Raw genomic sequence first — 26,360 nt, forward strand, 5'->3', positions numbered from 1 at the left:
TCAGGAACCGCAGAAAAGCCCCCGCCCTGGGAAACCACCCCCAAAACCCGCATCACGAGTTCAGACGCTTCGGTCAGAAACGTGTCAAGCAATCTGAGCTTCTTGCGCCCAGTTTTCTGCCCCCGATTCCTGCGGAAGCTTTTCGGCGCTCAGCTCTTCAGGCTAAGGCGTTGGGGAGCTCCAGGCTGGGCGTTTCCACGCAGGACGAACTAAAAACCACAGCTGCGCCCGCGCCGCCCACCCCATCTCCAGACGCGGCGCCAACCAGGGCGCCAGGCGGGGCGGGGCGCGGGGAAACCCGCCCAGAGCCCACGAGCGCCACCGCGCGGCCACAGACAGGGATTCGTGGAGGGAATTTTAACAATTCTGTCATGAAGGGTGGCTAAAAACACGTGAAAAAAAACTGTAATGCAAATACCATAATGAAACGAAATATAATTTATTTGATTTTGAAGATGCTGAGAATATTAAACATAAATCTAAAATGAAGACGCTAGAGACATCTATAAAGAAAATGATGTACAATATGAATCAAAATAGAACGTAAAGAAGAAAAAAGACTGGAAAAAATCAGTAGCAAACGTTTTATAAATTCACTTATTTGTATAATAAAATAATTAGTTGCTCACACCCCCAGCGCTCACTGAAGGTTTATGATACTCTGGTCTGTTTCATGGTCACTGATTATCTAATGTAAGGAGCAATTCATCTTTTTCTCACCTCTAAATCAGAAATTTGCACGGTTCTCATGTCCAACTGCAATATAGTGCACGGTTCAGAGAGACAGTCTTCTGGTTTCAAAATGTGGTTATACTTGGGCTTTGAAAAAAACTCCTTAATTGCTAAAGATCTAGGGGAAAAGGTCAAAGCAACTGTTGAGAGTCATTGCAAACATCTCAGGCTTCAAAACACACACGTGAGACCGCGGTGAGTGCTTTCTCTTCTGTGTCACCAGGATGCTAAGCCACCGTCTGGGGCCCTGGACCCCCAGAGCAGCCCTCAGGCCTCCAGAGGCCCTGGGTGCCTCCCCCTCTGAGAGGACCCAGACCCTACCCAGGCATCCAGAGCCTTCCCGAGCCTGACCTGGAGGCATTCAGGAGCCTGCGAGTCACTGGGCGCTTCCCTGTGACGTCTCATTCATGGGATCTGAGCACATGGAAACCAACGCTCACCCCTCATAACCTAGAGGACAAGGGGAGTTGCAGCGTGTCTTGCCTAGTTTTAGAATCTATTTGATTTCAAAATATCTTTTGTGGATTTTCTATTAACAGTAAATGAAAGCGGTATTCCTGCTGTAGGTTACTCTATAATAAACGTTAAGGAACTAGAAGAGCTGAGGTGGCCTGAGTGAGTCCGAGTTTCAGGAGAAATACTTCCTTTGTTGTTACACAAATTCAACACAGAAACAGACACTAGATGCCACATGGCCCCCTGTGTGTCACCGTTTGCCAACCCCCATCACTGGTTGCACTGGGCTTGTCAGTAAGTCACCTATTATTTACCACAGAAATGTTTTAAAAAATAAGCAAAGCAGTAACTTCTGAAATAGCAAATAAAAGTGAATGTTTTAATAAAGATTTCACTATATTTACATATTTCTGATTATTTTTCTGATAAAAAATTACGAATTTAAAAATTGGAAAAAATGGACAAGTACAAAGAAAAGTTTAAATTCCCCATATGCTTGTCTTAGCATTGTGATATTTTTATCCCCCAGACATATTTATATAAATTTATTTATGCAAATTAACACCCATTCTGTATACATGGTTTATTCTGCCAAGCTTTACTGTCTCTTAAACCCTTTCTAAATATCATTACACATCCCTAAAAACCTATGGTTTCTTTTTCAGCAGCTGTACCGTAGTGCTCCACCAGACGGATATACAGCAATTCAACCACGTTCCTCTGGATGGCCACTGACTTCCAGGGCCAGGAGGAACACTCAGGTGGGAGGCTCTGGCAGTGACTGGGGTGGGCGGCCTGATGCCAACCTCTAAGGCCCCGGCAGCCACACCTCCCTGCCACTGCCAGGCAAGCCCAGGCTACTACTTTAATTTACTCTTTGCTTGTCGGGTAGGGAAAACAGCATGTATTCTAATTTGCATTTTAACTACTAACAACATTATAATTTTTCATATATTTATTGGTAATTTTATTTTTTGTAGTTTGCCTGTTCACGTGATTGGGCTGTAATTCCATCTGGCTAGTCATCTCTTTCTAATTGATTCCAAGACCTGTTAGTACATGATTTCTCTAATTACTTGTTTGCTTTCACAGTCGCATTTCTGCTGATTTCTACCACATAGACTGCCAGATTCTATCTAGCACAGGGTCCATTCCATTCATTGTTGCTGCTCATTTCTCCACCTAAGATGGTGCACACAGGCCCCCATGGATGTCTGTCGTTGACGTTGATTCCATGCAGAATTAAGTTTTCCGTATGGCGTGAGAGAACAAGAGCTAATCAACTGCTCCAGAATAATTTGCTGACTCGGCCCTCACTCCCTCCTAATTGTAATGCAACCTTTTTCACATACGAAAAAAATTTTTGTTCCTTGCATTCTACCCTGCTCTGCTCATCTGTCTTTTCTTGTTATAGCACCATACTGTTTTAATTACTCCAATGCTATAACAGATTGTCCTATCTGGGTGCACAGGTACCCTCATTTATCCGACCATAGTGTGTGATCTCCCAGGGCCTTGGCCCACCTGCAGACTGTGGACCAGGAGGCCCCACAAGACAGTGCCAGTCCTAGCTGTGGACACTTACTTGAGAGCGCTGAGGTTGAACTCGTACGCGTTGTCCCAGAAGAGCACCTTGCTACGATAGTCCTTATCAGCACTGCAGGGCACAAGGTGCAATGCGGCCATGGTGGGCCAAATGACCCCGTCCTCCTTCAGCCAGGCATCCCGGGCATACAGGATGGACTCGATCATGAACTCAAACTGCATAGGAGTGAAAGACACACAGGAGACACATCACAGGCCCTGTGGCTGCACAGGCCTCTCACCACCACTTTAATAACACTAGTCCAAGAGTTCTACAGTTTTCGCCTCAAGAATATTCCTGCCTAGGCCAGTGTACCATGCGAGAGAACATCTCGACGGTTTATTTTATGCCCACATGTAATGGTCACTGGTGCATCTCACAGCCTGGGTTTAAGTCACATAATTTCCCATTAGAACTAAGAACTGGAGAGGAGCTAAAAGCAAGGACAAATCTTCACTCTTGTCCCGTCTCAGTCACTGAAGAGTTCGTAACTACCAGATTCTGAAAGAGCCCTGAAGTGTTGCAGGATCCCAACTGTTACATAAAATATATTTGGTCTGTAGTACTCTCCAAATTTCCACAGCCCTTTAAGTAGACTGAAATCACTCCCTAAGAAACCGAAAGCCATGCAGGCAGGCCCTGGCCATTCACATGGTCCTTTGGTCCACCTTGCATCCCTCAGAAGGTCCCAAGTCAAGGGAAGCACATCACATCTGTGACTGAGGAACTGGGGACCCAGCACCCTCAAAGGCCAGGCCTTCTGTCGGAACCAGAACTTGCTTCTAACACAGAAAGGAGTAGAGGGAGCACCAGCGAGGTGGGGCCAAGGCCTGTGGCCCTTGCAAGCCACCCGGGAGCCTGCACTTCATCCTGTAGTTGACGAGAAACAACAGAAGTGTTTTGCTTCCCTTAAATAATCTCAAGCTGGTTTTATTATAGAAGTAATACATGTTTTGTATGGAGAATGTAGAAAAATTATGAAGACTCAAACAAAAATAAAAATCACATATTAACCCAGTACTCAGAAGGAACCACTGTTACCACTCTGCAGCTTACCTTCAAGTATTTTTCTACACATGCACACAAAAAATATATACATCTAATTTTTTAATCTCGTTTTTTCAGTTATATAGCGAAACTGAGTTTTGGTGTACAGTCTACAAACTCTAGCACTTGTGTGGATTTTGTCCTCACCACCACAGCCAGCATACACACAGCTCTGCCACCCCAGAACACTCTTCACACTTTCCTCTGGTGGTCATGCCCTCCCCCGCCCCAGCCTCTCAAGCCACCAATCTGGTCTCCATCCCTATGGTCTTGTGTCTTTTTGAGAATGTCGTACAAATGGAACCAGACAGTGTATAACCTTTCAAGGCAAGCTTCTTTCACTCACTGTACTGTTTCTTGGGTTCCTCCAAATTACCTGTTTCAGTAACTGGCTCCTCTTCACTGCTCAGTGGTATTCCGCTGTGTGGATGCACCAGTTTATCCTTAAGGTTTATCCTGATGAAGGACACTGGGGTTGTTTCTAGTTTTTTTTTTGCAATTATAAAGAGAGCTAGTATAATCGTTCACATACAGGTTTTTATGTGAACACAGCTTGCCTTTCTCTGGGTTGAATACGCAGGAGAGGGACTCCTGGGCATAAGGTGAGTGCACATACAACTCTGTAAGAAAGCACTCACCTGTTTCCACAGTGGCATGAGCCCTCCAGCAATACACGACTTTCAGCTGTTCCTCATCCTCGATGGCACTTGGTATTACTATCAGATTTTTTTTTTTTAGTCATTTTCCAGTAGGTGTGATATCTCACTGTGGCTTTAATGTGTATTTCCCTGATGGCTAACAATGTTGAACATCTTTTCATGTGTGTATCTGATATCTGTATATCCACTTTGGCAAAGTGTCTGTTCAAGTCTTTTGCCCATTTTCAACTGGCTTGTTTTCTTCCTGTTGAGTTTTGAGATTTCTCTGTATATTCAGAACATACACTGGATATATTCTTTGCAATATTTTCTCCTAATCTTAGCTTGTCTTTTTTATTCTCTTAGTATCATCCCTTTGTAGAGCAGTCGTTTTTAGTTTTGATGAAATTCAATTTATCAGCATTTTCTGTTATGGATTATGCTTTTAGAGTCATATCTAAAAGCTCTTTGCCCAAGTCCAGGTGATGAAGATTTTCTATGATTTTTTTCAAGAAGTTTTATAGTTTTATATTTTACACACTTAGATCTATGATCAATTTTAAGTTCAGCTGTGGATAAGGTGTGAGGTTGAGGTGTTGTTTTTTACATATGGATGACAACTATTCCAGTAACATTTGCTGAAAAGACTTTTTCTCCATTAAATTGATTTTTGTCCCTTTGTTAAAAAATCAATTGACCATATTTGTAGAAATCTATTTTTCTTCTCTATTCCATTGACTTACATGCCTGTCCCTTCACCAATACCACACTGTCCTGAATACTGCAGCTTTAAAATCAAGTAGTGTAGTTCCTCCAACTTTACTCTTCTTTTTAAAAATTGTATCAGCTACTCTAGTTCTCTTAGTCCATTTTTGTGTTGCCAAAAAGGAGTATCTGAGGCTGGGTAATTTATAAAGAAATGAGGTTTATCTGGCTCATGGTTCTGCTGTTTGGGAAAGTTCAGGATTGGGCATCTAGTGAGGGCTTCAGGCTGCTTCCCCTCACAGTGGAAGGAAGGCAAAGGGAAGCTGGCACATGCAGAGACCACAGGGTCAGAGCAGAGGCAAGTGGGGGTGCCAGGCTCTTTTTCACAACCAGCTCTTGTTGGGACCTGAGAGAGCGAGAACTCACTTATTTACCCATGAGGAAGGGCATTCATCTATTCATGAGGGATCCACACCCATGACCCAAACACTTCCCACTAGGCCCTATCTCCCAACACCACCACACTGAGGATCAAATTTCAACATAAGATTTGGTGGGGACAAACCATAGCACTAGTTCCTTTACATTCCATATACATTTCATAATGAGCTTATCTATAAGAACAAATCCTGCTTGGATTCTAATTGGAATTTTATTAAGTCTACAGATCAATTTAAGAAGAACATACATCTTTACTAGGTTGAGCCTTATCTCTCCATTTATTTAGGTTTTCTGGGATTTCTTTCATTATCATCTCATCATTTTCGGCGTCCAGATCATGTTTTGTTAGATTTCTAAGCCTTTCATATTTTTGAAGCTACTGTAAATGATATTCTTTAATTTCTAATTGTACACTGCAAAGATACAAAAATGACTTCTGTATGATGATCTTGCACTCTGTGATCTTGTTAAACTCCGTTACTAGTTTTAGGAAGTTTTCTCATAGATTCCTTAGGATTTTCTGTAGGTTTTTTTGTAGATGTCCTATGTCATGTTAAATTTCCTTCCATTTCTAGTTTGCTAAGTATTTTATCATGAACTGATGTTGAATTTTGTCAATTTTTTTCTATATTAATTGATATAGTCATGATTTTTCTTCTTCAGACTGTTAATATGGTAGATTACATTGATTGATTTTCAAACATTGAACCAGCCTTGCATTCCAAGGATAGTTTCCTTTTTTGTTATGGTGTACTATTATTCCTTTTATATCCTGCTGGTTTAAATTTGCTAATGTTTTCTTGAGGATTTTTACATTTACGTTCATGAAGGTTATTGGTCTGTAGGTTTCACATTTTGTGTTAACCTTGGTTTTGATATTAGGGCAACACTTACCTCATATAATGAGTGAAGAAGTGTACCCTCTTCTTTTCTGAAAGAAGTTGTTTAGAATTGGAAGCTTTTTCTTCATTAAATGTGTTGACAGAATTCACCAGTGAAATCATTTAGGCTAGAGATTTACCTTTCAGAGGGTTTTTAAACTATTAATTCAATATCTTTACTAGTTATTGGACCATTCAGGTTATCTATTTCATGTTAGATGAACTGTGGTAATTTGCAGTTTTCAAAAGAACTGGTCCATTTCATGGACCTTCTTTGCTTCTCACTCTATGTGCATACACTCTATGTATGTACATAGAGGGAGAAGAGGGAAAATGATAACTCAAGAGTATTTCAGGAATACAGTTGTTCCTTGGTGTCTATGGGGGACTTGTTCCAGGATCCCCGTGGATACTCAAATCCTTGGATGCTCAAGTCCCTCATATAAAATAATGTGGTTTTTACATACAGGCTACACACATCCTCCGACAGACTTTAAATCATCTCTAGATTACTTCTACCTAATACAATGTCAATGTTATGTAACTAGCTGTTAGTTACTGTGTTGGTTTGTTATTTGTATTGATGTTTATTGTTGTGTTATTATTTTTATTTTCAGATATTTTCAATACATGTAGGTTGTATCTGCAGATATGGAGCCCACACATATTTGACTGTACTTCAAATTCTTGTCTTCTTCACCAATCAACTGCTACTATGTCTTTGTTCCAGAGTCCTCAAATAGTTTCTCCCTGTCTGTTCTCCAGGATTTATAACTGCACTCAGTGGGAGAGGCGACAGGGGTGTGCCTTCTCCATCTTACCTGGAATTGAAGCTAGGTTACCACTATGTCTAATTTTTAAACACAAAATTGGAATCATACTGTACATACTTTCTGTGCTTTTCTAAAAACCAGCAAAATGTCACCAACTTTTTCCAAAGTTTGTTAAAAATCTTTCTAAAACATAATTTTTAATGATCATACATATTGCTACAATTCTATTGTTTCCATTTTCTCCCCATTTTAAATGGTGCTGCCATAAACATTTTTTAACATACATTTCTGTACAAATTTGATTATTTCCTTAGGATAATTTCATCAAAAAATTTTTGGTGCCTGGTCTCTGGGTCCAGCTGCTGGGAAGGAGGACACTCTGCAATCTCAGCACACACCAGCTCCTCCTCCTTCCTCCTCCCCTGAGGTGAATGTGCCTTCAGAAGTGCTAGCTGCCAATTAACTATGCTGCATTTTTTATGACGTGAAAGTTCGGAAATGCTCCAGGCCCCAAAAAAAAAAATCAAGAAAAGAAAAAAGGCTGTTATTTTTTGTCTCAGTGCAGACAAAGTGCGTTGTTGTAGAAGGAGGTGAAGAGATCTTGGTTGGAGATGTAGGTGCAGCCATAAGTGGTCCTTCAAGCATGTGGTGGCAATGTTTCCTGAAAAAGATGTCTCTGCACTTTGCATGAGGCAAGCTCTAAAACCAAGGAATCCAGAAGAGTTGATGGTTTTGTGTGTGTGTGTGTGGGCACCAGAACTAGCACCTCTGAAAAGTAAAATCATCTACATGAGCTCCAGGGATGCAACCAAAAAGAAACATCAAGGCATAAAACATGAACGACAAGTAAAGGGGCCAGAAGTCCTCCCTTGGGCCTGTCCCACTGGGAAGCCAGGTGGCCTTGGTTGTGGCCTCTGCAGGGTGCCCTGTGTAGATCGTCCTTCGGTGCCACAAATGGAAAGTGCCGTGTTTACTCTCATCCTCTTGTTGTGTAAATAAGGCAAATACATTTCAGCCAGGGCCTTACTGATGGGGAGCTGTCCCATCACCTAAACTATACATTCTATAAATATGTGCAAACAACCCTAAATAAATCCAAAGTCTAAAGTTTTATAGGTGTGAAATTAAATTCTTATTGGCCACGTGCCTGTTTTCATGAGCTGACTTATAAAGATTTTTGTTAAGCTCAGCATTTGTGATAATACAGTCCATAAAACAGTACAAGGCTGTGTGAAGAGAATTATTACATCTTTGTTAACCTCAGCAGTTACTTCATTTCTTTTGCTTAGAAAATTGGTCATAATGTGGTTGGAATTTTGGTCCAAATTCTTTATTCTTCCTTGAGCTAAACAGAATAACGGAATATAGTATGTCCTCATCACATATGACAGCACTAATACACTAACAACAGTAAGACTGAGTCTGGCAGTCTTTGAATTCTACCAAATGTGTAACGGAGACCCTCAGTGACCCTGCGAAGCGTCCTGAAATCCAGGAGGCAGCCTCTGCACCTACAGTGCCACTGGCTAGTGGGAGACTGCTGAGTGTGTCCTCCGGAGAACAAGCAAGATCATGTAACAACTAATGATCACGCAAATTAGGGCTCCACTGTCACCTGCTTTGTTAACAAAAATGATTAAATGGTCTGCTGACAATCTAGGAAACCTGTGGTATCTTTACTTGCCTCTCCTTCAGAACTTTGCTGCGTCTGGAATAATAAAATATGGAAGAACAAAAAAACTGTAATGCTCTTTGACTTATTCTGCCCTATTTTCCTTGAAAAGGCTTTATCAATTCACACTGACAAAAAATGTACGGCAGTATGCATTTCCCCACAACCTCAGCATGGGGAGCATCAGATATTAGAGGACTGCTCAGCCAACTTCCCAGGTCAGAACTATTAAGGTTACTTTTAAATTGCTGGTGACATTAAACAATGTTCACGCTTCTGGCCTCTGGCATTTCTCTGCCTTTCTAGTCCCTGCTCACCTTCCATGAGGTATCTTTTTATGTTTTTCTTATTGCAACTCTTTATGTCACGCAAGCTGCAATTCTTTAGTTTCATTTACCATTTAATAACTTTTAGCTGTGCTAATGTATGAAGGGGAATTTTTTGTCAAATATTTTATTTGACAGCTTCATTATGAACTTGGATCTTAGAAAGACCTTTCCCATCCTAACAACAGATAAACTTTTAGCAATTTTTTTATGTCTCCTCCTTTTCTTAAATATTTAACTCTTGAGCCCGTCTGAGGTGTATTTTAGCAGATGGTGTGAAGAAGGGACCCTTTTCTCCAAATCAATCGTTCCAGCACCATCTCTGAATAACTACATGCCCTTGCACTGACTGAAAGCTGCCCCTCCTATGCTAAACGCACATGCACTCTTCCCTGTCTCAGACTTTTACTACATGTCAGCGTCCAAGTAGGAAGATGGACCATTAGAGATGAAGGACTGAGGGCTGAGGGGCTCTGAGAACAGGCAGACAGCAGGCAATGAGGACATGAAGGGGGCCAGACGCACAGGTGCAGGGAAGAATGCGGTAGCTCAGGAGAGGGGCAGCCTGGGGACGGAAAGTGGAGGTGGGTGCAGCTGCATCAACAACTCCCAAATTCACACCCTCCCTCCCTCAAAGCCTCCCAACCCTGTACCCCAATAACTATCACCACAGGAACTCTTGCAGCCCCATCTGCCCTGTTCTGGGCCTCCTTGGGCTGAGTAATGATGGTGGTGCTCCCTCAATCCCCCCAGGGAGAGTCTGAAGTCGGAGCTGCCTCAAGCCCTCACCTGCAAAGCTCCGCCTACCCCCTGCACTGCCTGCACAGGAGAAAAACACCACATGGTCCTGTCTGAACTTGCCCCAGCATTCCTCCGAAAGTCCTGCTCAGGGTGGCCCCTCCAGGCCAACGCCCACCAAGACCCCAGCCATGTCCCCCCTGCCCAATCAACAGCTGGCCCTGCACATCGGATGGGCGTCCTGTGTTCAAGACTCACACAGATGTTCACCCTCCCCAAGGTCCTCCCTACCCTGGCCCCCAGCCCGTCCTGGTGGCCCACTCCCTGCGGATCAGGGCTGGGAGGCACCGTCCTGCTCACGCCAGGCCCCCAACAGCACATCCTGCCTGCTGGCCCTGCTCTGCATCTCCACACCTGTGCCATGCCAAGCCCTGGCTCCTGCATCTTGACAGTAAAGCCACAGTCAGTCCTGGAAGTCTGTGCACCTCCCACACAGAGGGGCCTCCCCTCACACAGGCTGTCCTAGGCCTCTGCATGCTGGGGCTGGACCACAGCCAGTCCCTGGCCTCCAGTCCCGGCCACACATACCCAGGGGCCTCCAAAACACAGCCCACCTCTTACTCCATCACTCACACACACCACTGGCACTCCCCTCGGTGTCCAGGATGTGGCACAAAGTCCTCAGACACACAGTACCCTACATCTGGCCTCTGCCTCCCTGATGCAACACAGTCTGGCCAATCCGGCCACTGGGCAGCCCCGGAACACAGCAACATGGTGAACACAGTGGCTACTCCTCTCCCCTCCCTCTGCCCCGCGTCCCTCCTGTGTCCCTCTCACCCAACCCAGGGAACAGCCGGACACCGCAGCAGCCAGGCTTCCCCACATCAGTGCCCACACACCCCTGGCCTCACCACAGCCTCACTCCTCTTCTGTCCTCTTTTTGTCCCCATAGCCAGGCACGAGCTGTCAACAGACACTTACTGAATGGGCACAGCTGTTCAGGGGCAAAGGTGAAAGCCCCTTCAGGGATTGGGAGTGGAGCCCGTTTCTCTAGTGTGTCACCTTATGGCTCCACAGACGTTATTAATAAGCCAAGTCACAGCATGGACATTGAATCTATTTACATTTATCTTCTGACAACAAAATTTCAACAGGACTAAAAGCCAATGCCATCTGTTACCACGGGAAACCGTTTCCTGGAGAAGCAGCAGCCATATTTCACACTCCTTCACCCAGACCCCATCTTTCTGGGTCTCTACACTGAGACGCAGTTTCAGGTTGGGATGCTCCACTCCGATGTCCTGTGTTCCAGGATGCTGAGCCCAGGAGGAGAGCACCGGGCAGACAGCATCCAGCCACACTCCCGTCACTTTCCCTCCAAGCAGACAGTGTTTGTGCAGGGCATATTCGCAAGCAACCAGAAAACAGTCCACTTCCACCCACATGCGAAACTCAGGGTGAACGACCCAGGCCAGGCCAGGCACATGCTGGCCCCACAGATGCCCAAGTGGCTTCACAGCGTCACTGGGGCCAGTCTAAGGTGAGAAGACCCTGGCCAGGGACGAAGGCCCTACTGGCGTTAAAGAAACAGCCTTACCTGTTAGGCACAGGATGTTTACAGACTCCCGAGAACACAGTTCATGTAAATCACTCATGAAAATGTTACATGAACTTTGACTTACATTTCTCATAAAGGCATTTTTTAAATCAGGTGAAAATTCAAGACACTGAGCCAATGTCCACACAAGAAATTAATTATACCTCACAATAGGGAAAACATCAAAAGGAATCATGCATGACTCTTGAGATCCTGAGGTTGGCCCAGCCGAGCCTGTGCTCAGAAGCCCCCCAGCCCTGGCCCCCAGCTGCCCGCACGACCGCCCTCACCAGCAGGCAGGTCCCCATCCACTCGGACACCAGCACATCCACCTTCTCGGGCAGTACCACGTCCTCCACCTTCTGTTGGAACACGGTGATGATGTCGGCAAAGCCATTCTGCAGGACCAGCTGCCCCGTGTGCTGTGCCATCTCACTGGCCTCCACCGCATACACCTGCAGCAGCAGAAGCACCGTCAGTGCACGCCCGGCCTGCACACAGCCCGTCATCTACTCTCCTGAGTCACAACCAGCATACGAGAAATGGTCAATGACACAAGAGGGAAGCAGCATTCCAGACAGCAGAGACAGCGAGGGCTGGGCCACACCTGCCCCTCCAGGGACACCCAGAAAGGAGCCGCCTCTAACCCTCCCGACTGCCCCCACCTCCTGCACAAGACACAGACGCAGGGCTGCAAGTGGGCGGAAGCCTCGCATGCCCGAGTCGGCTGCCACACGCACAGCAATCTTAATCCATGACCAGCACAGCAAGTTCTGAGCACCCAAGTGACAATGCTGGTCTGTGCCACATCTGAGGCCTGTGAGACAGTTTCAAACCCAGGGTCTCAGGGAAGGGTCTGGTGGGAAGTGCCCAAGTGCTGGGCCCTGGGTCCTGCAGAGCCTGGACTTGGGTGGACACTGTGCTGCGACCCCACCCACTGTGTAAGGAGTCCCCAAGGCTGCAGCTCGGCTCAGCTTAGCACAGCACAGATGGCCCAAGAGGAGTGGGGAGGGGGCCCAGCGTGTGCACCCCTCCCATCCCCATGGGACCATCCATACCCAAGGCCCAGCACAGACATGTGGGTGCACCTGTTTGTCTACTCAACTGAAATAAATGTCTCACAGAACATACCCCGCCCTGTGCAATTCATGGGATATTTTCTATTCTGCTCTACTCCTGTCTGTGCTGTTTGTGACTCATTACGTGGGCGCCACAGCCTCTAGCATGCAGTCTCAACACACTGCTGTTTTACCGACCCTGAGCGACACTTGCAAGGATGCTCACCAACACCACGGAGTCATCAGTGAGCCCTTAACAGCGCAGGGTCACGAGTGAGCACACTCAGAGGCCACCTCGGACATCACCAGCCTTGGCACAAACACCTGGGACGCGTTCGAGACCCCACTCACCGCTTTAGGCCGCGCATAGTGTGCACAGAAGAGACTGATGATCCCAGTCCCGCAGCCCACGTCCAGGATGACTTTATCCGTTAGGGATTCTTTGTTCTGCAGGATGACACTGTGGTATTTAGTTGTTCGTGGCTGGTCTGCCAACATTTCCAAGTGGAGTTTCTGGAAGAAACGCACATTCGGAATCACTGCCTGTGACCTAGTTCTGGACTAGAGCCATGCCAAGTTCTGGACTGAGATGGAGGGTCAGAGCCACAGCTGATGACCCCCGACCCCGCCACCCCACATCTAAAAATATGAGCAAAACACAAGAGCAACAGTACAGGCTTCTGGAGTCCCTCAGCTCAGCACAGCATGGCCAGGCGAGCAGACAGGCAAGAGGGAGCACTGTGCACACAGGGGTGCAGTGTCGCCCGGACCACTGAGGCTGGAGGGACCACCGCATCCCAACGAGACTCCCCAGGGCCAGGTGTCCGACTACAGAAAACAGCAATACACCATGAGAGAGGGGCCAGCGAAGGTGGGCAGGGGGGTCCCCCAAAGTCCTCTGCACACATGAGCTCACCCCTCCTGTTCTTGGGGAGTGCCCCGAGGGATAAGCGAGAGACCCAGCCTTGTCCTGAGGGAGGAAAATGCCTGAAACCCAAGGACACCCACATGAGAATCAGCCACCCCGAAAGGAGGCAGAGAAAGGCTTGCTCAGGGCAGCCAGCAAAGCCGCGGGCTGGAGGAGAGGCTGCACCCCTCCCACCAGCACTCTCGAGCTGCAGAAGGCCCAGCGTAGAAACAGCATCGCCAGAAAGAAGACAGGCAGCAGCCAGGAGCAGAGCGAGGACCGCCCAGACCACACCAGCACACAGGAGCCTGCACGAGGCCCTCAGAGCCCACACTGGAGCCTCCCAAGACTGCGCAGAATAAAAAACAAAGGGACAGGTGGGAGGAGGTGGGAGGAGGTGGGAGGCACAGACAACAAAGCAAGGCCCAGCTCTCCTGCCCGGAAGCAAAGGATGGGAAAGGCTCACAGTGCCAACACCAATGGAGACAGAGCTGGAGCAGCTACGTCAGCACCATACGGAACACAGTTCAGAGCAAACCAGGTTCCCATCGGTTCACATCAACACAGGAATCAATTCACCCAGAGGACATGATTATTCTAAATATTTCTGTACCTAAAAACAGATCTTCAAAATACATAGAGCAAAACCAATACAGATGCAAGAAGAAACAGATAAATTCACCATTATCACCAGAGGTTTCAACAGTGTGCTCTTAGTAACCGACTGAAGACGACAGAAAAATTGGTAAGACTGTGGAAGGCCTGGACATCACTGTCAACCAAGTCAATCCCATTGGTATTTAGAGAACACTTCACCCAACCCCTTATAATAGTAATAATAAAAAATATCTAGGAACAAATTGAACAAGAAAAGTGTAAAACCGTGTATGATAAAGAGGTATTATCCTTATCTTAAAATGCTACAAGATATTAAACAAAGCTGAAGTAATGGGAGACTGAGAATCAATGTTATAAAGATGTCACTTCTCCCAAAATTAACATAAACATTCCATGTAGTACCTACTAAAGGAGGAAGCACAACAGAATAACAAAATTAGTTTCAAAACAGTAAGTGCCCAAGGCTAATGAGGAAAATGCTTTAAAAAAAAAAAAAAAGAACTGCTGGAGACCTAGCTCTTGCAGATCTACAAAGGTGGAATGATGAAAATGATGAACCACTGGGAACTGCAGTAAACAGAGCAGTGAAATGGCAGCGATTCTGCAGCAGACTCCTGAAATCCAGAGCACGACAAACGCAGCATTTCACATCAATGGGAAGGGAACTGTCCAGTAACTGAGGCTGGGATCGCTGGATTTTTGTGGCATAAATTAGGGCGGAATTTTACATTATATTTTTTACAACGAATAAGTTATAGATTGATTTGAAATCTCACAGTTTAAAATAGGATCAGAAGGCTAGGCGGGGTGCCTCACCCCTGTAATTCCAGCACTTTGGGAAGCTGAGGTGAGAGGGTCCCTTACACCAGGAGTTTGAGGCTACAGTGAACTATGATTGCACCACTGCACCCCAGCCAGTCATACGACAGAGTGTGACACCATTTCTAAAAAACATAAAAAGTAAAAATAACATAGAATCATAACAGTTCTGGAAAAAAAAAAGTGTGGGTATTTATAATCATAGTGAGGAAGGTTTTTCACAAAGAAAAGAAAAAGAAATCACAAAGAAAAGAAAAACACATTAGGCTACACAAAGAAAAAAGTTCTATGTGGGAAAAAATTTCACACAGTCACAAAAATTCACAAATTCAAGCTTAATTAACACACGAATCAACAAAAATCAAAAGAAAGGGGCAAATAATATGAAAGTTTACAAAAAAAGAAAAATACAAAAGGCCAACAAACACATAAAAGATGATCAATCTTACTTAAAAAATGGAAATCAAAATTAAAAGATGCCATATTTAACCTTTAACATCAAAGTCCTTTTTCACTTCGATTTGTGGTAGGGAAATGGGCTTTCACACACCGTCAGTGGATCCATGCCATGGTCTGAACTGTCCCCAAAAATCCATGTGCTAAAACTTAATCGCCAGTGTGATGGCACTAAGAGGCCACCTTTGGAGGTTACTATGAAAGGGTCTGTGGTGGAAGAGGCACTCCCAGCCCTCCCACCTTCACCGTGAGGGCAGCCATGAGGCGCCATCTTGGACACCAGTGCCAGTATCCCCCCAGCCTCCAGAACTGCGAGAAATGAAGCTTTGTTCTTCATAATTTACTCAGTCTAAGGTATTTTGTTACAGCAGCACAAACTTAAATTACACACTTAGTCGTGTGTAATTAGCAAATCTTTCTGGAGGGCGGATTGGCAACATCCACTTAAGGAAACCACATGCGTACACACACACATCACACACACACCCCCCAGGAACTTACCCTATAGCAATTCTAAACAGCATTTAACAGGATTATATAGGACTCCATTACAGCATTATTTATCATGATAAAAAGCTGTTAAATAACCACTGTCCAAATAGCAGCAGGATCCTTTTAGAGTAACACAATGCGCTGCAGCTGTTATAAAGAGCGACAGGTGCCAACATGAGAGATCTTCAAAATAATACAGCTACGTGAAAAGAGCAAGGTGAAGACCTGAGTGTTGGAACAATGCCTTTTCTATACATTAAAAACATAAAATAAATTAGGTGTCACTTGGACTTCATAAGCACAGAGGAATCTGGTGGGCAGTGGTTCTTTGAGCTGAGAGGCGGCAGAGCTGGGAGGTTGGCATTGGCTTTTCATTATGTATCTTTCCTTAATGGATAGAAATCACTAACCATGTACAGACATGAATAGTTTTTAACACTTCTAACTGTGAAATATGGCATGCCTACAAAAAAGTGCAATAAAAAGCAATAAAAAGTATCTGCACAGTTTATTAAGTATAGTTGTATAGCAAACACCTCTATATCCAAACAACTCTGTATCTATATCCAACCCCAGAACACTGCCAGCACGTCAGAACTTCTGACTCAGTCACACTGGTCCCAGAGCCTCCCCCACCAGCACGTAACCTCCAACCAACTCTCAGGGGAGCCACTCCCGCCCTCAGTCTCACCACCCAGGCGCACTCACAAACAGTACCTTCTGGCCGAGCACGATGGTTCATGCTTGTAATTCCAGCCTTTTGGGAGGCTGAGACAGGAGGATCACTTGAGGCCAGGAGTTTGAGACCAGTCTGGCCAACATAGTGAAACCCCCTCCATTAAAAATACAAAAATTAGCCAGGAATGGTGGCACGCACCTGTAGTCCCAGGTAAACAGGAGGCTGTGGCAGGAGAACTGTTTGAACCCAGGAGGCAGAGGCTGCAGTGAACCGAGATCCCGCCACGGCACTCCAGCCTGGGTAACAGAGCAAAACTCTGTCTCAAAACAAACAAACAAAAAAACCTTCTAATGTGGCCTCTTAACTTTATGTAATTGAGTCAAACGTTACAGAATCTTTGCCCTATTACTTCTTTCACCTAACATTATTTTTATAACATTCACCCTGCAAGTAACTGTTTTCATCTAGTTTTAAAATGTAACCAGAGATTGTTGCCTAGACCATCAGGTTATAGGCAATTTCTCTATGGTGGGGAAAAAAATTCAGTAAGCTGTTTAGAAGTTGGGCTTTTATTATTTTTTAAGGGACAGAGTCTGGTTCAATCACCCAGGCTCGAGTGCAGTAGCGCAATCATAGCTCACTGCAGCCTTGAACTCCTGGCTTCAAGTGATGCTCTGACCTTAGTTTCCCAAAGTCCTGCGATTACAGGCATGAGCCACCACACCTGACCTAAGTATTATTCTTCACAGATTTATACAATTATTTCTTTTTTTTTTTCTTTTTGAGACAGGCTCTCGCTCTGTAGCCCAGGCTGAAGTGCTATGGCACCATCATGGCTCACTGCAGCCTCAGCCTCCAAGGCTTGAGCCATCCTCCCACTTCAGCCTCTCGAGTAGCTGGGACTACAGGCATGCATCACCATGCCCAGCTAATTATATATATATATAGTTTTTTGTAGAGACAAATTATATTTTTTATTTTTTCTCACTATGTCGTCAGGCTGGTGTTAAACACTTGGCCTCAAGCGATCCTCTTGCCTTGGCCTCCCAAAGCGTAGGGACTGCAGGTGTCAGCCACCACGCCCAGTCTAATTTCATTTTTAAAGTAAAATTTACTACTTTAAAAAAAAAATGCTGCGAGAACATGCACATAATCTCACTGCTCAAAATCGTATCTCTAAGCCAGGGGTCAGCAAACTAAGCCATGGGCCAAATCTAGCCCACCACCTGTTTTTGGATGGCCTGCAAACTAACAATGGTTTTTACACTTTTAAATCATTTAATCAAAAGAATAATTTGTGACACATGAAAACTGTATAGTATAAATTCAAATTTCAGGGTCCATAAATAAAGTTTTATTGGAACACAACCCTGTACACTTTGTGTGTCATCCACAGTGGCTTCCACACAACCATGTCAGAGCTGAGTGGCCGCAACAGAGACGCTCTGGCCTGCAAGACTATGGACCTGCTCTGAACGATGCAGTAGGAACTAAAGCTAGAGAGAACCCACCGCCTGGCCAGCTGAACAGGGAATTAAGAAAACGATACCAGAGTTCCATAGCTGCCGAAGTACTCTTCATCCTGCCACGTGTCTTCCGGGTCGTACTCATCCATCTGCCTCCCCACATGGTTTGCCGGAATGTACCCACAGTAGCCCGCACGCTCGCCCCACCACCAATCAGCAGTGGTTTGTCTCAGGATAAGAATTTTTTCTCCTCTCAAAAAACTGAGCTGGAAAAAAAAAAGTTAAAATTCAATTCAATAAGAAAACCAGTCATTGGTATTTCAAGTGTGGCTCAGTAATAAATCCCACCGATGGTGACAAAATCACAGAGATTTCAAACAGCAGTCAGTGGGTAATGACAGCAACTAAACGTTTGCAAGTGACACCACAACTTAGCGATACCTCTGGAACGTCTACCTGAAAGGAGGGCACAGCTTAACTGGTATTTTTTAAACAAAGGAGTAAACATTTTCAAATGGCTTAGGAGAGAATTTCTCAACAGCCTCTTCATTGTAACTCAACTATGCCAACTGACTTACTGGAGGCTTAGGCTAAGAAATTCCTGTCACCAAGTCAACGAAGCTACATCCAAGGAGATATAGCTTGATATATTCGGTAGCCTTACTTTTCATCAACTGGGTGGGTTCTAAATTCCAAGGAGAAACCAGAACAGGTGCTTCTGCCCCTGGCTGAGGGTCCCCACTCCACACCTGGTATTTTCACATGTGCTTGGGGCAGTACCGGTTAGGCTGTGAGCTTCACACCCAGGTCTTGTGTGGCCCTAAGCATCTGAATACTTCTTCATTTAACTTGGATATGATTTCTGCAAAATTTATCTCATTTTGCCACTGAACATGCTGAAAACCACAAAGCACTGTCCACCACGCATGGCTACCTGGGTCTCATCAGTGGCAGCATAGTCTGCGATGGCCACGAACTCCTCTGGCTGGACTCCCTCCTGCAGGAGACCGGCCTCACTGTACTCAGCAGGCTCTTCTTCCTACTCAAAAACAAGGAAAGGGTGAGGAGAGGACGTGGGAGCTTTTTTTTTTTTTTTTGGCTATGTTATTAGGATGGTTTCAAATTTCAAATACAGATTCATGTGTCCAAGTATTTATTATACAAACCATTTGGATCATCTTTACTACTATAATCAAAGGCTGTCACCGTCACTCTATATTTCTTTAAAAAAAAAATGAGTTGGACCCTAAAAGAGAACATCAAAGCAAGAAGTCAGAAACAGGTACTGCCAGTGTCTATCTGGTGAGGAGCCCTTGTCCTTCATCGGCCATGCTTCCTGAACGTGATCATCAACCCTACGAAGAGAAACCAGTGTGAGGACAGAGCCGGGGGCCCAGCGTCCCAGGCAGGCACAGCCAGGGGCCTGTGGAAAGAGCTGATGGCAGGGCACAAACTTCCATGAGGCAGCAGAGCCCAGCTTGGACCCACATGGTTCCTTGGAGCCTCCCCCAACCCCTCCATTTTTTTTTTTTTTTTTTTTTGAGACAGAGTCTAGTTCTGTTGCCCAGGCTGGCATGATCTCAGCTCAGTGCAACCTCTACTGCCTCCCAGGTTCAGGCGATTCTGATGCCTCAGCCTCCCAAGTAGCTGGGACTACAGGTGTGCATCACTACACCCAGCTAATTTTTTGTATTTTTAGTAGAGATGGGGTTTTGCCATGTTGCCGAGGTTGGCCTCGAAATCCTGGGCTCAAATCCACCTGCCTCATTTTCCCAAAGTGCTGGGACTACAGGCATGAGTCACCATGCCTGGCCGTCCACTTTATACAAGAATAAGTTTGCCTGGAAGACATCACTGCAGAGGGCAGAACCTCAAATCACACACTCCAGTTCAATGAATCAACCCTGTCTCAACACAAACACTTTAAACACATTTTCCTAAACATAAAAGTAATTCGTGTTTACTTTAGAAAATGTGTGAAAACACCAAGTACACAGAAGAAAATTTCACTCACTGATCACAGATAATAACAGACAGCACACTGGTATTTATACTTTCAGACTTTTAAAAAAGTGGACATGTAACACAAGTACAAAGCGTTCACTGGGTTCACACAATAAGCCTGTGACCTATGGTTTTCACTCTATAAACTCTGAACATTTTTCGTATTAAATAGACTTCTAACACTATTTAGTATCTGTCGAGTATTCCAGTCTATGAATTATCATGGCTTACCTATCCAGTTTCCTAGTCTCGTACATTTGGACTTCTCAGTTTTTACTATTCTAAATTACGTTAGGATGAACTTCCTTCAACAGAAATCATTCTGCATGTACCTTAATCTTCTTAGGGTAAGTCTCTGAACATGAACTTGATGGACCGAGACTATGCGTACTTTACGGCTTTTGGTTTTACCACCCAGTGCCTTCCAGTAAGGTGTTCCTTGGGCTGCTTGCTGAGAGGGAACAGCCAATCTTCCCACACTCTCAATAGATACCAATCACTTTAGTCTCTGTCAATTTGATGGGTAAAAATCACTTTTTTACTTCCATTTGCCTCCCTTTGTGTGGTTAGACGTTTTTAAAATACTTGCCAGCATCTTTTTTTACCTTGTTAACTGCCTGTTTGTACCCTTTGTGCTTTTCCCTATGCCAGGAGCATGACTCACAAGGCAGCACTGCCCTCTGCTTACTCTCCACCCCATCACTGATCCACCCAGCCCAGGCAACCCTTACTAACTCCCCGGTGTGCGGCCTTCCACACCCCCACCATGCCCATGTTATACACAAACCCCTGTATACACATATACATACACACACACACACACACACTCACACACACACACACACCCCCAGGCCCTTTCTTTGCTTGGCTTTTCTTTTTTTTTTGAGATTGGAGTCTCGCTCTGTCACCCATGCTGGAGTGCAGTGGCACAATCTCGGCTCACTGCAACTTCCACCTTCCCAGTTCAAGCAATTCACGTGCCTCAGCCTCCCGAGAGGTGGGACTACAGGTGTGTGTCACTATGCCTGGCTAATTTTTGCATTTTTGGTAGAAATGGATGGGGTTTTGTAATGTTGGCCAGGCTGGTCTCGAACTCCTGACTTCAAGTGATCTGCCCACCTCAGCTTCCCAAAGTGCTGGCATTACAGGCGTGGGCCACCAAGCCTGAACTGCACTTTGCTTTTCTTACACAATACCTTCTGGAAAAACTCTCCAACTGTCAGAACCCTGATTTATTACTTTCAATGGCTATACGATATTCCATAGCAGGAACTTCGCTTGATTCTTCAGCCATCCCCCATTGATAGACTTTGTCTTGGGATCCAGTTTTCTACCACCATAACTGATGCTGCAACAAAAGAAGTCTGTGCACAGATAAGCTTATCTGATGACATTTTATTTCTGTGGGATAGACTGCCACGGTTGAAGAATACGTTTTTTTTTTTTTTTTTTTTTGAGATGAGGTCACCCTCTGTCACCCAGGCTAGAGTGCAGTGACACGATCCTGGCTCATGGCAATCTCCACCTCCCAAGCTAAAGCAATCCTTCTACCTCAGCCTCTCAAGTAGCTGGGACTACTCTTCATATAATATAGATCCTATTTGACATCTCAAGAAATTTTTTTACAAACATATTGTTTTCCCAGTTATCTTGTTTAGGATCAGCAACTTCAAGAGTCAGCTCAACAGAAATTTTCCAAACTGAAGCACAAAAAGAAAAACAAACAAACAAACAAAAACCAAATAAGAATAGAGCATGAGACATGTCAAACAGCAGCAAAAATTCTAACTTATGTTTACATGGCGACCCCAAAAAAGAAGAGAGAGGATGAGGCAGAAAAAAATAAATGAAGAGATAATGGTGGAGATATTTCCAAAATTAACAAAAAAAAGATCATCAAGGCCAAAGTGGGTAGGTCACCTGAGGTCAGAAGTTTGAGACCAGCCTGGTGAACATGGTGCAACCCTGTCTCTACTAAAAATGCAAAAAATTAGCCAGGCGTGGTTACTCGTGTCTGTCATCCCAGCCACTTGGAAGGCTGAGGCAGGAGAATCGCTTGAACCCAGGAGGTGGAAGTTACAGTGAACTGAGATCACACCACTGCACTCCAGCCTGGGTGACAGAGCGAGACTTCGTGTCAAAACAAAACAAAACAAAACAAACAAACAAAAACTCATTAACTCACAGATTCAAGAAACTCAACTAATCCTAAGTGGGAAAAACAAGAAGAAAACTGGTAAAAAACCCCAAAATGAGAAAAATCCTAAATGCAGCCAATGTGAAAAAGGAATACATTACATTTAGCGGAACAACAGTAAAATATTGCTGACTTCTCATCAGAAACAGAGGCCAGAAGACAGTAAAATAGCATCTTTAAAGTGTTAAATAAAAACTGCAAACCTAAAATCCCGAATCAAGCTATTCTTCAAAAATGTAGGCAAAACACATTTCATAGTTTGACACAGCAGACTCACACTAGTAAATATAAACATATAGCTGTCAGGTTGAAGGGAAATGATCCTACATGAAAACACAGAATGCAGGAAAAAAGGAAAGATCTCAAAAAAGGCAAATAATATGTGGGGAAACATAAAAGACTATTTAACTTTATTAAAAAAAGACTCAACAATGACAATTTATTGTGGGGTTTACAACATATGTAAAATTAAAATGATACATCAACAGTACAAAAATATGGGTGCTGGTAAATGAAACTAACTTATAAGATCTTTACCTTATGAAGCGGTTAAAAAAAAAAAGACTGAAATTGAGAGGATGCATATTGCAATTTCTTTGGAAAACACTAAAATAATATGAAAAGATACAGCTAACAAGCTAGTAAAGGAGGTAATGTGGAATTATAGAAAATATTTATTAATCCACAAGAGGGCAGGAATGCAGATATGCACAAAAAAGAAATGAGACAAACATAAAACAAATAGCAAGATGTTACACTTAATCATATTAGTCATTACATTAAATGTTAATAGACTAAATACTCCAATTAAGAGGCAGAAATTGTGTTTAACAGAGCCACAAAAAAAAGACCTAAGAGCTAGACCCGACTAGCTCTTTACAAGAAAAATGCTTTAAACATAAGGACTGGAGGGAAAAAAAAAAATACACACACACACACACTCTTTATTATTATAAAAATATTTTTATATTTATTATATAGAAAATAAAGTATATTATTATAGAAAATACTTTATTTTCTATAATTTCCCTAAGAATGGGAATATTTCCCTATGCCAGGAGCATGACTCACAAGGCAGCAATGCCCTCTGCTTGCTCTCCACCCCATCACTGATCCACCCAGCCCAGGCAACCCTTACTAATCCCCTGGTGTGCGGCCTTCCACACCCCCACCATGCCCATGTCATACACAAACCCCTGTGTACACACATACATACACACACACACGCACACACACACACACCCAGGCTCTTTCTTTGCTTGGCTTTTTTTTTTTTTGAGATGGAGTCTCGCTCTGTCACCCAGGCTGGAGTGCTATAATAATATAGCTGGTATAGCTATATTAACACTAAAAAAAGGTACATGCAAGAAAAGAAGTATTTATTAACAGGTAAAAAGACAGATATTTTATAAAAAATAAGGTCGATTAATCTGGAAAATAAAACCTATACTAAATATATACACCCAATAACAGGGACTCAAAATATACAAAGCAAAAAGTGATAGAACCAAAAGGAAAAATAGATATATCTACAATCATAGTGGAGAATTTTTAGTAACTGACAGAAAATGGCAAAAAAAAAATCAGAGAAGACAGAGTTTTGAACAATACTAATAACACATTTGATCTTAATGGCATGTATAGAATGCTATACTCAACAACTGCAGAATACATAGTCTTTGCAAGTACTCATGGAACATTCACCAAAATATTCCATATGATTAGAATATAAAGCAGGTATGAATAAATTTCAAAAGACTGAAATTATAGAGGATGTTATGTTCTCTAACCAAGGTAATTAAAGCAAAATTAAATAAGAAAAAGTAAAATTTCCAAAATGTTTAGAAACTAGTCAACATACTTTCAAATAGTCCAGAAAATTTCTAATTTCCACTGAATATATTAGAAAATATTTTGAATAATGAAAATGCACTGCATTTAAATATGTGACGTATAACTGCAGCAGTGATTAGAGGAAAGTCATAGCTTTAAAGACTATTAAAGAAAGGTTTAAAATCAATTATCTAAGCTTCTCTCTCAGATGCTACAAAAATTAACCCAAATACAACAGAAGGAAATAAAGACAAAAGCAGAAATCAATGAAATAGAAAAACAGAGAAATCAACACAGATAAAATTGGTTCTTTATAAAAATAAAATTGATAAAACCCTAAAAAAAAGACTGATCAAGTGGGAAAAAAGGAGATAAAATACAAATTACCATTATCAGACATCTATTCTATAATGGAGGGTAGTATTAACAGGATGAACACAAGTATTACTGAAGTACCACCATGACCCTTAAGTAGTCAGCAAAATTAAAGTAACAAGATACCATTTTTTAACCCATGAGACTGACCAAAACTTAAAAGTCTGATGCTGTCAAGTGTTAGCAAGCACTATTGTGGGCTACTGACCTGTGAACTAGTAAAGTCATTGTGGGAAACAACTGATCATTGCCCAGTAAAACTGAAACTTGCGGTCCTTTGCACCCTGCAATGCCATTATTGGAGCACAGAGGCATGGAGAAGGATGGTCACTACAGCATTGTTTGAAATAGAAAAAACTAGAAACAACTTAAGTGTCCAACAAAAGGGGAATAAGTAAAATGGGGTATATGCCTACTGTATAGCAGTGAGACTGCAACAGGCCCATACACATAATTACAGCTAGGATACTTTATACTTTCAGAGAAGGAATACACTACAGGAGCACCCTACAGTGGCAGGATTGAACCAGCATTACACACATATCAACAAGGACAAATTCCCCAAAGGTAAAGTTAAATGAATAGGCAAGCTACAGGTGACACTGAGAGTATGACACCACTTATGGAAACTCTAAAAAGCACACACAAACAATATCATATGTCATTCAACGGTATCTATATAAGCCACAGAGGTATAAAAAATGGTGCAGTGACACAAAACAGATTCAGGATTCACAGTAGTGTTTGCCTCTAGAAAGAGAAGAGGAAAAATAGGACTGAGATTGGGGAACAAACTTTATCTAGAGGGTTGCTTTTTCTTTTTTAAGATATGAAGTCTCACTTTATTGGCCAAGCTGGAATGCAGTGGCTATTCACAGACACAATCAGAATACACAACACCCTCAAACTCCTGGCCCCAAGTGATCCCCCCGCTTCAGCCTCCTGAGTAGCTGAACTACAGACACATCCGACAGTATTTATTTTATAAATATAGATATATAACCTAATGTACACTGTTTAATGCACTTGATGTTTACAATATCATTCTGGAAATGTCCTAATATTTGTTAAATTTATCAAAAGAAAAATAAGATGTCCACGGAATTAAAACATTTTATGAATAATTAAAGAAATCAATGAAAGATGCTAATTATAAATAAAATTCCTATATATAAAAACCCAAATGAAAACAGATCATTGGAATGAAAGAGAAAAAAAAGAAAATATTAAAATTGACATAACAGATACGGAAATGTTTAAAAACAGTATCTATTATTCAGTTGGTGAGTTTTACACAATCAACATTCCTTAAAATTTGAGGGTTTTTTTTACTGCTAACTTGAACAAAACTACATGAGTACCCTAGGCAGAAACAGTATGAATACATAAATCTTTTCTAATGTGTCCAACTTGCCTTCAATACATTGCTGGTATTATGCCTGAAATTGTATTGAACAGCTCAGAAAATACGTTTGCTTTGCCATTTCACATATCAAAAATGGAACCCTAAATGATGGTGATGTTTAGGGCCTAAGTATTTCCTTAGAAGTGTTATGGTGCCCAATGCAGGATGTCACCTTAGAGACACTGTGTTTCCTCTGCCTCACAATCTTCACATTTAAGCATTCTACTGCTGGTGGCCACCTTCCAAGGCACAAGTCAAGCTCCACCACATCTGTGAGCTGACACTTAGCTCTCTGTAATGTTCACATTCATTAAACACAGATTTTTAGGAACTGGAACCGAAATTACCTGCGATTCACTTCTGGGACAGTCACCTGATGTTGCCATAGTTCTCTTAGGCTCTGCCTCATAACTGCTGCTTTATTTCATTTTCTTCTCCATTTCTACTTTTAAAAAGA

At 43.3% G+C, this 26,360-nt stretch overlaps 1 protein-coding gene across 5 annotated transcripts in view; it reads right to left on the reverse strand.

Annotated features, from left to right (window-relative positions):
- Positions 1-26,350, reverse strand: part of PRMT2 (protein arginine methyltransferase 2) — a 29,821-nt gene extending 3,471 nt beyond the window's left edge. For 2 of the 5 annotated variants that reach the window (XM_011996823.1, XM_011996826.1), the window contains exons 1-5: positions 26,251-26,350; positions 19,024-19,128; positions 18,173-18,355; positions 13,004-13,165; positions 11,885-12,049 (exon numbers count right to left, since the gene is read on the reverse strand). In XM_011996823.1, coding sequence (XP_011852213.1) covers positions 11,885-12,049; positions 13,004-13,165; positions 18,173-18,355; positions 19,024-19,128; positions 26,251-26,289 — 654 coding nt within the window. In that variant the 5' untranslated portion in view covers positions 26,290-26,350. Of the gene's footprint in view, positions 1-420; positions 851-2,773; positions 2,950-9,374; positions 9,822-11,884; positions 12,050-13,003; positions 13,166-18,172; positions 18,356-19,023; positions 19,129-26,250 lie in introns of those variants that run through there. The other 3 variants (XM_011996822.1, XM_011996824.1, XM_011996825.1) reach the window with 3 other exon arrangements.
- Between the last annotated feature and the right edge of the window lie 10 nt (positions 26,351-26,360).

This window comes from Mandrillus leucophaeus, unplaced genomic scaffold, assembly GCF_000951045.1.
Source record: "Mandrillus leucophaeus isolate KB7577 unplaced genomic scaffold, Mleu.le_1.0 Scaffold526, whole genome shotgun sequence".
NCBI classification, from domain to species: domain Eukaryota; kingdom Metazoa; phylum Chordata; class Mammalia; order Primates; family Cercopithecidae; genus Mandrillus; species Mandrillus leucophaeus.